Below are 13385 nucleotides of genomic sequence, written 5' to 3'. Positions count from 1 at the left end.
TAGTAAAATGTAATCATCAGAAAGTTGATTACTTATAAAATGTTCTAGATTCTCAGCTGTCAGTTTAAGTGTGGTGTCAGTTGTCCAGAATAGGAGTAATCCCTAATTATTTGCTGTATCATTTGCTGTCATTGTATGTGGAAGTCGCTTGAACACCTACCCCATGGGTCTGAATCTAATTCTTTCCCATTCAGTCCTACTTTGGCTGTCTCTGACACTGTCTCAGTCAGACAGACAATGACCCTAGATGTTTGTAGGCTCAGTGAAGTAGGTTTAGGATCTAAAAACTCAGGAGGGAATATCATCCAGAAGCAGTGTGAGCATGTGCAAATGTTGAAGTGCTTTTCTGAAAGATGCTTATACGAATCCTGGAGTCAGGTAGTGAAAGAGTGGGAAGAACTCTGAAAGTCACAGAAATGGAGCAAAAATAATGTGTGACGGTGGTTGAGTAAATGGTCCAGATTTCATTACTTAGAGTTAATCAAGTTTTTTCCTTCTGTGTCACCAGTTTCGATGGCCTTCAATTTTTTTTTCTTTATAGACTTCACTTGCGAGTACATCACGATGATAAAAGATATGAGTGTGACGAATGTGGGAAAACGTTTATACGTCATGACCACCTCACAAAGCACAAAAAGATACATTCAGGTGAGGTGTATTTTGCGATGACATTTCCAAAATCCGTTTAAAAAGCACCTGAAAAGGACAGACTACCTCATGTTTGTGTTGGCTATAATTTTAATAATTTATTATATTTTGGTCACCCCTTTGTAATGCTGGTTCTAAAAACCTTTTCTAAAAAGCATCTGAAAGGGACATAATTCTATGACATATTTTTGTTCACTGTAATTTTAATCATTTGGTCACCCATTATGACTACAAACTATATTTTAAAGTTTGTTTTCATCAAATTCTCAAAATTTGCATTTTGTACATTATGTGGGTATGTGCAGTGATTGCTACTGGCACTTCTCTAAAGGGAGAAGCCAAAATAATATTTCTCATTTTGATTGGATTTGAAAGAAGTTAACAAAACTTAGATGTCTGAAGAGAAATGATTATAATTGTGTGTTAAAGTTTATGTTAGGGAATTTTTAAAACCCTATCTTTGGAAAAAGAGTACCTTAATAATCCTGATCAGTTTCAGATCTTTATACTGTATTTATAATTTTTATATTGTGAGGATTTCTTTCATATTTTCCTCTCAGATTGATGTTCAGGAAGTGCTAAGAGAGCCAACTCTATGAGCACAATAATGGGAAAGAGCCATCTCTATGAGCACAGTAGAACAGGTGATTTTTATTATTATAAACAATTTAAGTAGAAAGTATGCAACAGGTGTAATTACCTTCTTAAATGACCCCAGTGAGGCAGGTTGCAGTTGTTATCGCACTTTTAAGAGATGCTGAAGGTCTGATGACTTTTTCACTAGAATTACACATTTTTAGGAGAAGTCCACATTCCTAATTCTAGAGGTCACATGGTTTAATTTCACACTGGTATTGAGACAGTGGTTTTTAAAGGCCAAACCTTTGTAATTGAGCATAAGAATAGAGATGAGAACTTGGACTCATCTAGAATTTTCCTTTATATTTGTGTTTTGGCTCATTACAAATGTAAGATATCCCTACAGATGAAAAATCTTTTAAAAGTAGAGTCTAAAGATCTGAAAATGTTCAGGTTCTTTTTATAAACAGTAAGATGGCCTCATCTTGATTCAGTGTATGTTCTTTTGAGGTGTTTGATATCCAGACCTTTATATTCCTAAAAATATCCTGAGTTTTGAAGTAATTTCATTTATCTTTCTCTGTTGTGTTGGAAGGTAAAATTTGAAGTCTACAGCTAAAGGTTACTGATTCCTTCTCCACCTGGGGAGAAGGATTCACATCCATGAAAATAAGCATAGATTCATTGAAGAAAGATATTTGAGTAAGGAATGTAAAGCAAATAGCCCAGAATACAGGGTGGCTTTACTTTCCTGGTGTATGTCTCAGCATGTTATCGTACTGTTTGATAATTTGTCCCTGGGGGAAAAACCCTGAAATGCGTATTATAATCAAAATATTTGGGTCTTTAAGGTGAGAAGGCTCATCAGTGTGAAGAATGTGGGAAATGTTTTGGTCGTAGAGATCATCTCACTGTTCATTACAAAAGCGTACACCTTGGAGAGAAAGTGTGGCAAAAGTAAGTGAAAAAGCTAAGTTTCTCATAATTACCAAATTGGGTAAGGTTGAGGTAGTCGATTTTGTTTAATTGAAAATGGGTTACCCAGCTCTCTTTCCCTCGCTTCTCTGGCTTCTCTGCAGACCTAAAGGAATTGAAGGAAGCATATTTTCCCCACTTGTTTTCAGTTGATTCAAAGGCTAGGAGGTGGTAGACATTGAAGTTAATGACTAATATAAAATCTTGGCATTCTTTGGGGGTTTTGTTTGGTTGCTGTGGCTCTTTGAGAGCTAAATATAAATATACTGTCTATATATTATACTTAATAAGATAGTAATCATTGGGAAATATTTCTAGTCAGCATTTAAATCTCTTTCTAATCACACTAAGCATTTAAAATGGTATTTTATTTGACGCAGGCATGTGCTGTCCTGAATGTCAACTTTCTTAAAAGAATTTAGATATCCAAGTTTAACTGAGATTAGTTGTTGAGTGTAAAATGTTCAAAGAATTCACGTTACTGGATTAGGTATTTGGAGGAAATGCTAAGTAACAGACATGGTCTCAGGTGCCAGGAAACTTAGTTTAGTGGTACAGAGTGTGATCAACAAAGTATACGTGGTATGTATAAATGTAGTAAATGATGGACTGACTTGAAGAAGAGTAGGAAGTGTCGACTTGTATTCAGCTTTTCCATTTTTGTTTTACTGGTTTATTGTTTCACTGATTTTGTTCGGTGATGCTCTTATTGAATCAGTGTATTCGTGTAGTCATTAAACTCTTGTATTCATTAGATACTAGGAATGCTGCTAAATGCCGGGATAGAAAGATACACATGATGCTGCCTAGAAAAGGAAATAAGCTCTTCAACGTATTGTATGAATGGGTGGAAAACAGACTTAGAACTGCAGGCTCGCCTGCTCCTGAGATTCTAGAACTGTTTTTCTCAACCCCTTTATACCCTGAAAAATTATTCCATACCTCAGGAGCTTTGGTTTATATAAATTATAATATAAAAATTGTATTATTGTTTAAATATATAGATCATATTAGAAATTGAAATGAGAAAAAATTAGGTACTTATTTATGAATTCATTTAAAAATAATAATACATACCCATCACATGCTAACGTAAACGGCAGTTCTGTGAAAAATAGCTACTTTACAAAAAAATATTAAAAGAGCGGTATTGTTTTACATTTTTGTAAATCTCTTTAGTGGCTTAATAGGAGACAGCCGGATTGTCATATCTGCTCTCGTGTTATTTTGTTTGAAGTAAATGAAGAAAACAGATACACAGTTGGTCAAAGGAGGAGTATTAAAATCGGCTTCTTAGATAGTTGTGGATGTTATTCTCTGCTACTCCAAAAGTAAACAAGTAGTAGTTTCTTCAGGATTGTTGCAAGGTGGAATCTGAAATAAGATTAATGAAGTTTTCATACCCCGTTTCATTTAGTCTGTTGGTCTGTCTGGTACTTTGAATGGATTTTTTACCTATGCATGATATTATAATATCATGGGTTTGTTATTTGGAAAATACGGGTTATGCAGATTTTCCAAATGTTAGCACATTTCACAGTATAGGATCAACAAGTTGCATTTGTTAATATTGCCTCCCTTCTCTCAGGAGTATTGGGAAGCTGTCACGATCACAGGGGCAGATACAAGTTTTCTAACGTTTCTTCTCTTCTGGACTTTTTAAAATAGTGACTCTACTTCAGTATTCACTTCTTCACTTTCTGTTCACTGTTCAAACTGTTGTGCTATGACTTTTGACCTTAGCATACCTCTCAAATTGCTGTCAAGTATGAGTTCCTTATTGCCAAATCTAATAGATTGATTTTCTCTCTCTCTCTCTCTCTCTCTCTTTTTTTTTTTTTTTGGTGAGGAAGATTGGCCCTGAGCTAAAATCTGTAGCCAGTCTTCCTCCCTTTCTTGAGGAAGATGGTCCTTGAGCTAACATCTGTGCCGTTTTCCTCTATTTTATATGTGGGACACTGCCATAACATGTCCAACGAGCAGTGTACTAGGTCCATGCCCAGGACCTGAACCTGTGAACCCTGGGCTGCTGAAATGGAATGCACAAACTTAACCACTATGCCACTGAGCTGGCCCCACAGTAGATATTTTTAAGTCCTTTTCATGCTGGGCATCTCTGCTTCATTTGGAACTGTTTATCACTCCTGCCCCGAAAGTATATACTCTTTAGCATCCATGTGAGAATGGAGAGGTGTGTACCTAGGGCCTGACCCATGCAGGTCCTTGTTGATTTTCTTTTCACCCTGTGTCCACTGTGAGACAATCAAAGTGTTTTGAGATATTCATAGTATAGATTTCTTAGCCACAGCACTGTTGGCATTTGGGGATGGATAATTCTTTATTGTAGTGTAGGAAGCTGTCCTGTGCACTACAGGATGTTTATCAGCATCCCTGGCCTCTACCCACTAGATGGCAGCACCTATCCGCCCCTAGTTGTGAAAAACAAAAATGTCTCAGGCATTGCCCGATGTCCCACGAGAGACAATATTGCCCCTGGCGGAGTACCACTGCGTCTCTCTATCTGTGTCCATGGTGATGCTGTTTGTATCTCTGCATTTACCGTGGATTTGAATGGAACAAGACAAACCAAGCTTACCAGTTACAAGTCTTTTGCTAAGTTTATCAGGGACACTTCCAATTCACTAAATCCAAATTATCTTTTTAAATGTCTGTTTCATCGAGTAGAAGTAAGTTCCTAGAAGACAGGGCCTTGCATGGCGTCTTTGTAGCTACTTAGTAAATGTTGAGTTGGATGAATTGACAAGTGTGAAGGGCGTTTGAAACCCTAGGCACACTATTGCTGTTTGATGTTGGTTAACAACATGCTAAACATTCCGGGAAGATTCAGTAGATACGTTGACAGCAAACAGTCTTACAGACATTGTAATAGCCTGTGTTTGATTTAATTCTTTTTCCATGTACTCATTAGATGCAGATTACTTCCAAGGTGAGATGCTGTGGCTTTCCTAAAAACTGCCACTTAAATGCTAATCATTTTACAAATATCTTAATCCTCACAGTTAAATTTTGAGTTTAGGATCGCTTAACTCAAACACATATTCTTAGGCACTATATTGCTTAACTTTTGAGTGATTTATAGCTTTTTGTGTCTATTAATAAAAATAAAGGACTAGTATCTCATTCATTTTTACTTAAGTGTAAAGTTTAAGTTCAACTTTATAATATTTATTTGTTATAAAGTGGACCAAAGAGAGCAATGTCATCTTTTTGATGGATGCACAGTTTGAGATGCTAAGGTTCTTTTCATTCAGCCTCAGATCTTTTTATTTTAAATTTAGTTAAGGTATAATGTACCTACAGAGAAATTCACTCTTTTTAGTGTACAGTTGTGCAAGTTTGGACAAATGCATGCAATCATGTACGACTCATTACCACGGTGAACATGTAGAATGGTTCTATCACCCCCAAAATTTCCACCACGCACCTTTGTTGTCAGCCCTTTGTTCCACCCTTCAGCCCATCATTGATCTGTGTCTGTCCCTATAATTTTTCATTTGGTATTTTTTAATAGCAAATTATAATAATTGTAAAGTTCAATGATTTAAAGGTTAAAACTAAGTGGTTTAAAGTTGAAAACCTAATGACCTCTTTGTATAGATTTGTTTGTTGACTATAACTGGGGAGGAGGAACCAGAGGTAAGGTTGGTACTTAAAAAGTATTTCCTTGTTCCTTTGGAGTTCTGTGCTTTAGTCGGAGAATTATATATAAAGTTGTACATGAAGTTGTAACTTATTTTTTCTTATTTATTAAAATTATATTGAAAAACTGAAATCTTTTTATTTTCTTAGATATAAAGCAACTTTTCATCAATGTGATGTTTGTAAGAAAATTTTTAAAGGCAAATCAAGTCTGGAAATGCATTTTCGGACGCATTCAGGTAAAACTTAATGGGTACTTTATACATAGTTGTGTAATTATTCAGTAATAAAATATAGCCATTTAAACTTTTTGTTCTTGATTAAATTGTTTTGTTTTTTCCTTATGAAGATTTTTACACATTATGTTAAAGTTGATGTCATGAATGAGCAATAGTTGGTCTTTTATTCTCTATTATATAAGCTTCCGTACTTTTGAATATCATTTCGTAGAATTTGGGAAAAATTTTTTCCATAGAGAATTTACTCAACTCTTAGCTCTCGTTTTCCCATTTTCTGGTTGTTTATGGTTCCTCTATATCTGTATAACTCTGAAGACACTCAGTTTCTTCTCTTTAAGAGAGTAGTTCAGATATGACCTCATTGTCTTAGTTACCAAGTTACCATTGTATACTTTTCCTTTAAACATAGTCAGTTGTGATTTTTACGTAGTTTTGGTAGAATAATTTGCTTCAGCAGTTTTCCAGAAGTTGTCATTTTCTAAGCCTTTCTTTTTTTCCCCTTGGCAGTGCTACCATATTTTGAAATATAGACAGTGTTGGATTCTTTCCTGTATATTGTCAGAGTCCTTATTTGACTTCTCCTATAAATTAACAATTTTTAAAGCTTTCTCTTTTTTTAAGAAAGAAGTCCATTTATGCATTTGTGGCTGCTTTGTTGTATATTTAGTTTGGATTTTCTCAGGCTGTTGCTCTGGAATATGTAAATATTGATTTCATAAATATCAGAGGAGGAAATATCTGGACTTGGGCAATTTTAGTTGCAAAGAATTGCAGTAAAGAATTTATTACTGATACATTGCTGCCGTTAAAAACAAAATTGGGCCTCCCTCCAAATGAGAAAGTCAGAATTTGGGGTACATAAATAGTAGTGTCAAATGAGGAAACTCTATTAATGTTATCTTCCACATTAGTTGTAAGTGATAAGCCTCATGGGGCTGCCCCATGGCCGACTGGTTGGGTTCACACGCTCTGCTTCGGAGGCCCAGGGTTTCCCCGGTTCGAATCTTGGGTGTGGACATGGCACTGCTCATTGGGCCATGCTGGGGCAGTGTCCCACATGCCACAGCTGAAAGGACCCACAACTAGAAATACACAAGTGTGTACCGGGGCTCTTGGGGAGAAAAAGGACAAATAAAATCTTTAAAAAAAAAAAAGAAGTGCAGTTGTTTGTGTATTGACTTTTTATCCAGTTACTTTGCTAAGGTCTCTTGTTAATTTTTATAGTTAGTCTCTAGCTGTTTTTGGATTTTCTAAGCATACAAACTGGCCATCTGTGAATGACAATTTTATTTCTCTCATTTTAAATCCTTGTAACTCTCCTTCTCTCTCTGTTTTGTTTTTTTTTTTTTTGGCCTTATTGCTTTGGTTGACATCACCACTAGTGTAGAAATAGAAATATTGATAGTGGACATCCTTGTCTTATTCCCAATTTCCAGGGAAAAGCTTTCAGTATTCCACAATTAAGTATGATGTTTTCTAGGGATTTTTTTTTTTGTAGATACTATTTAGCAAATAAAGAAATTACCTTCTATTTCTAGTTTATTTAGTGTTTGTCATGAATAGGTGTTGAATTTTATCAGATTTTTTCTGCGTTTATTGAGGTGATCATATATTTTTCCTTTATTAATGTGGTAAATTACATTGATATTTGAATGTTAAACAAAACTTGCATTACTGAAAAAAACACAGATTGGTCATGATGTATTATCCTGTGACTATATAGTTGAATTTTTTTTTGTCTATGTTCATGAGACATACTGCCTTTTTTTTCCCTTGTAATGTCCCTAACAGGTTTTGTTGTCATGACTATGCTGGCCTCAAAAAATGATTTGGGAAATAATACATCTTTTTCCATTAACTGGAGGAGTTTATGTAAAAGTGGCATTATTTCCTCATTAATATTTGGACGAATTCACTGATAAATCCCTCTGAACTTGTTGTTTTCTTTGGAGAAAGGTTTCAATTAAAGATTTGTTAGGGGCTGGCCCAGTGGCACAGCAGTTAAGTTGGCATGTTCTACTTCAGCGGCCCAGGGTTCGTATCCTGGGTGTGGACCTACGCACCACCTGGCCAACCATGCTGTGGCAGGCATCCCACATATAAACTAGAGGAAGCTGGGCACGGATGTTAGCTCAGGGCCAGTCTTCCTCAGCAAAAAGAGGAGGACTGGCAGCAGATATTAGCTCAGGGCTAATCTTCCTTAAATAAAAAGGATTGTTTAACAGTTACAGAGCTGTCAGATTTTCAATATCTTTTTTGATTTTTAAGGAATTCTATTTAATCTGAAATATCAAATCTGTTGGCAGATTCAGGATATTTTATTATCTTTTTAATGACCATAGAGTCTTTAATGATAACCTTTTTTAATTCCTATTATTGATAACTTGTCTTTTCTTGCTGAGAACTTATTGATTCTATTAATCTTTTCAGAGAAATTCTAGATTTTGGTGATTTTTCTCTGTTTTATATTTCTGTTATATTTCACTTCTGCTTTTATTTTTCCTGTGCCTTCTATTTTATTTAGGTTTAATTTCTTTCTGTCCCTAGTTTCTTTATATGGATGCCTAACTTAGTAAATTTTAGCATTTCTTATTTTTATTATATATATTTTAAAGCTCTAAGTTGTCCACTAAACATTACTTTAGTTATATTTCATGCTTCATTTTGTATTTCTTGTCTTCATTATAATTCAGTTAAAAATATTTTCTAATGTGTTTTCTGATTTATTCTCTTATTCATGGTTTACTTGGAATTGTATTGCCCAATTCCTAAATATTTTGGGATTTTCTAAGTATTTTATGTTACTGGTGTCTAGCTTAATTCCACTTTTGTCAGAGAACGTATTTTATTGTTCAGATAGTCTACATTCTTATTGATATTTTTTGTCTACTTATTCTATAAGTTATTGAGAGATCTGTGTTAAAATCTCTAACCTAATTGTTGATTGTAAATTATCTGCTTTTTCTTTTGAGTTCTTTAACTTTTTGCTTTATATATTTCAAGCTGTGTTATTAGATGTATACAGATTGTTGTATCTTTCTGTTGAATGGTCCTTTTTATTATAAAGTATCTCTCTTTATACTGGGATAAGGATGTACCAGCTCTCTTTTCGACAATGTTTGTATGGTTCCATTTTTTCTATCTTTTTACTTTCAGTCTTTCTGTGGACCTATATTTAAAATGTGTGACTTTGAAGTATTGTTTTATTATCTATTGTGATAATCTCTTTTAATTGGAATGTTTAGTTCATTTAAATATCACGTGATTCCTCATATATTTGGGTTAAATCTGTCATCATGCTATCATCTCATCTGTTCCTTCATCCTTTTTTCTCGTCTTCACTTCCCTGTAATCATGAAGTATTTTTATTACCCACTTTTCCTCACTTAGCTTGTCAGTCTTATGTTCTTTTCTTATTTATTTTTTTTTGAGGAAGATTAGCTCTGAGCTAACTACTGCCAGTCCTCCTCTTTTTTGCTGAGGAAGCCTGGCCCTGAGCTAACATCATGCCCATCTTCCTCTACTTTATACGTGGGACGCCTACCACAGCATGGCGTGCCGAGCGGTGCCATGTCCGCACCTGGGATCCGAACCGGCGAACCCCAGGCTGCTGAGAAGCAGAAGGTGTGAACTTAACTGCTGCGCCACCAGGCCGGCCCCTGTTCTTTTCTTATTCTTTGAGTAGTCTCTGAAGATCACAGTGTGTCTTCCTAAACTATTAGTCTATCTTAAATTAGTTCTTCATCGCTTTCTAGACAATGCAAAGACCTTACAACATCCTCTCTCACCTTTTATGCATTGTATATATTTTAATCCTACATATACTTTAAACCACCTGCAACATTATTTTTGTTGTTTTAAGTAAGCAATATTATTTGTTTTTAATCATATATTTACTCTTTACTGTTCACTTCCTCCTATATTACCATTCTTCCACTTGGAATCATTTTTCTTCTGCATGAAGAACTCCCTTTTGGTGCATATCTGCTGGTAGCAGATTCTCTTAGATTTTGATTGTCTGAAAATGTTTTAATTTTACTTTTTGGAGAATATTTTTACTGACTATAGAATTTATGTTGGCAGTTATTTTTCTTTCAACATTTAATTATGTCATTTTTTCCTCTTTGAGCTTCCTTGGTTTTTGTTGAAAAATATACTGTCAGGCTTATTGTTGCTCATATAAAGGAAGTGTCTCTTTAATTGGCTACTTTTATCTTTGATTTTCAGTAGTTTTATTGAAGTGTATCTAGATGTGCTTTTTTGTTTTTGTTTTTTGTATTTTGTGAGGTTTGTAGAACTTCTTGTGTCTATGACTTGATGTCTTTCTCTTTAGGAAGATTCTCAGCTTTTTTTTTTTTTCCAAATATTGTCTTTGCCCTACATTCTGTCCTGTTTCTGGGACTCCAATTACATATATGTTAGACTTTTCACTTGTCTTATGTATGTTTCTCATGCTGTTTTCTGTATTTTCAATCTTATTTCTCTGTGTGCTTCCATCTGGATATTTTCTATTGATCTATTTCTCATTGTACTAATCATTTCTTCTGTGGTGTCTAATTTGCTATTAAATCCATCTACTGAATTATTCAATTATTTTATCTGTTCTAGAATTTCCTTTTTTCCCTAGATTCCAATTCTCCTATGAAATTCTCTTTTCCTATATTTTCTTGAACATATTAATCATATTCATTTTAATATCTCAGTTTTATGTGGTATCTCTTTACCTTTAGATGTATCTATTAGCTTTTTTTTTCTCTCTCTTGGCATTTGGTCATTTGATCCTGTTTCTTGACGTACCTGGTAGTTTTCAAGTGAACTTTAGATTTTTGTGAATGAAAAATTGTAGAGGCTCTTGAAGTTGTGTTTTTTCCCAGACAGACTTAATTTTCTTTGCACGAGCTGATAGAATATGAGATGACACTGATCTTCTCTGGTCTATTTCTAGGCTACTTTTCATCTAGTTCATCATCATTGTGAGGTCTCAACTGAAAACTGTATAGTGTTTGTTCCAGAGTCCCTCCACTTTGGTGAGACTTGAACTCTAATGTCTGTCTCCCCAGTACCCTTGGGATTGCTGAAAAATCTGTTAACCCTTTAGCCTCCCAGCCCCTGGTGTCTAGCTATCTCATCCAGCAAACGTTCATCTTAGGAGTTGGCAAATATGGGTATTTTGGTTCATTTCTCTGTTGTTCCTTCCCTTCCAGGCTCGTGACCCCTCAAGTCCTTGGTAGTTCCAAACTCTGACTTTATCTTCCCATTCCAGTGAGATGTCCTCAGGCTGCCACGTGGGCTCTCTTTCCCTATACACTAAATCTGGAAGTGCACTGAGGAGAGAAAACACCTCCATCCCTTTGTGCGTCTCCAGAATCTTGGCCCCTTGAGTTCTGGCTGTCTTGGTTGCACTTCAGTGCTTCTAGAGAGTAGGGTTTTTGTTACAGCCTTTGTAATCTTTTCTCTTTCCCCCTTCACCAGCAGGAGGCACGGTATGGTATAAACTTCTCTCTCAAGTCTGAAATGGTAGTCCTCAAGTCACACTTTTCACATACTAATTTTAATATCTAAACATAACTGATCCAGTGGAATATATTTTTTAATTCTAAAAGCTCACAGGTTACTATGATTTTAGCTGAGAAATAGTTTACTTCTCTTTGAGTGTTGTTTTGTCTCCTTTGCCTCTTAAAATATAGACTCCTTTCTGTAAATCTTGCAAGGGACCTTACCTGTGTTTTCTTATGTCTCTGATTTATGATCTTGGGATGCACCCAACTTGGGTTAACTGTTGTCAAATAGATAATTTTATGGCAGAAAGTCTTGCTGTAGAAAATGTTTTGGGGGCTGGCCCCATGGCCTAGTGGTTAAGTTCGCTGTGCTCTGCTTCAGTGCCCCAGGTTCAGTTCCCAGACTCAGACCTATACCACTCATTGGTGGCTGTGCTTTGGTGGCAAGCCACACACAAAGTAGAGGAAGATTGGTACAGATGTTAGCTCATGGCAAATCTTCCTCAGCGAAAAAAAAGAAGAAGAAGAAGAAAAGCAAAGATATGTTTCTTTAATTTGTACTTCTTCTTTCATCAAGTTCATAGTACTGGCCCTTTCTACTTGTGTATCTTTAGGCACCCTAGATTTGCTTTTGAAATTTAATAATGTGAACATTTTCTTTGTGGATTGTTGTCTTTTTACAAACCTAAATTGATTTTTCTGTTGAAAATGACATTTGTTTAAAATGAGAATAGAGGGGCCGGCCCCATGGCTGAGTGGTTAAGTTCACGAGCTCTGCTGCAGGCGGCCCAGGGTTTTGCTGGTTCAGATCCTGGGTGTGGACATGGCACAGCTCATCAAGCCATGCTGAGGCTGCATCCCACCTGCCACAACTAGAAGGACCCACAACTAAAAATATACAAGTATGTATCAGGGGGCTTTGGGGAGAAAAAAGAAAAAAAAAAAAAAATGAAATGAGAATAGAAATTTTTTCAAGAAATATGCCCAGCTGGGTCCCAGTTTTCTAAAGGTATTGGATACAGAGCTGATTGACTATGGCTTTAAGTTCAAAATCAATATTTGCATTTATAAAACCTTTTGAATTAACACATTGAAGGAACCATCATGGCTAGTACTGTGCCAAAGGAGAAGACTTAAAACCAATACTTCTGTCTTTATAAATAAATTCTGTGCTTCTCGGTGATGTTAGTAATGTTATGGTAGTGTTTTTATTTTCAAAAAAAAAAATCATAAAATGCTTCCTGCATGACAAATTTTGATGCCAGGGATTATAGAAAGAACTTTATACTTGTTGCATTTGGAAGTGTAACTTTTTTCCAAAACACTCTTTTACGACTTTTTCATTTTATTCCTGATTCTGGGTATTCTAGGTAGAATCAGGTGTCTGGGTACAGTGTGTTCTATACACAGTTGCAAGTACTTTCTTTTCAGAAATATGTTAACCCTTTATATAATGTATTACTTTGTGTCTTACTTCCTTTCTAGTGACATCAGTACTGATATTAGTCCAGAAACAAGTAGAAATCTAATAGTAGCAGGAACCTAGCATCCTGGCCTGTATAAATTTTCTGTCACTGAGATTTGAAAGTTCCAATGGGCCACAAAATAATAATTAAACAATAATATTTAACAAGTAATTCATTATTTGATATTGGTGTTTCAAGTTGAAATTGTAATTATTTCTTCATTATCTAGGAGAATTGATGATGTTTTCAATGGCAAGATGAAGAAGATAATGATATCAACAAACCTATGTAACTATTAATATAAAATCTTTTCATTTTGT

General features: G+C 35.2%; 1 protein-coding gene across 1 annotated transcript in view; it reads left to right on the top strand.

Annotated features, from left to right (window-relative positions):
• Nucleotides 1-13385, top strand: part of ZBTB41 (zinc finger and BTB domain containing 41) — a 43327-nt gene that overhangs the window by 22110 nt on the left and 7832 nt on the right. Inside the window, exons 8-10 of the mRNA XM_070602416.1 lie at nt 542-653; nt 2084-2184; nt 6013-6101. Of these exons, the coding sequence (XP_070458517.1) occupies nt 542-653; nt 2084-2184; nt 6013-6101 (302 nt within the window). The remainder of the gene's footprint in view (nt 1-541; nt 654-2083; nt 2185-6012; nt 6102-13385) is intronic.

This window comes from Equus przewalskii, chromosome 31 (genome assembly GCF_037783145.1).
Source record: "Equus przewalskii isolate Varuska chromosome 31, EquPr2, whole genome shotgun sequence".
In the NCBI taxonomy this organism is placed as follows: Eukaryota; Metazoa; Chordata; class Mammalia; order Perissodactyla; family Equidae; genus Equus; species Equus przewalskii.
Note: the sequence above shows the minus strand (reverse complement) of the source record. Positions and strands in the feature narration are given on the sequence as shown.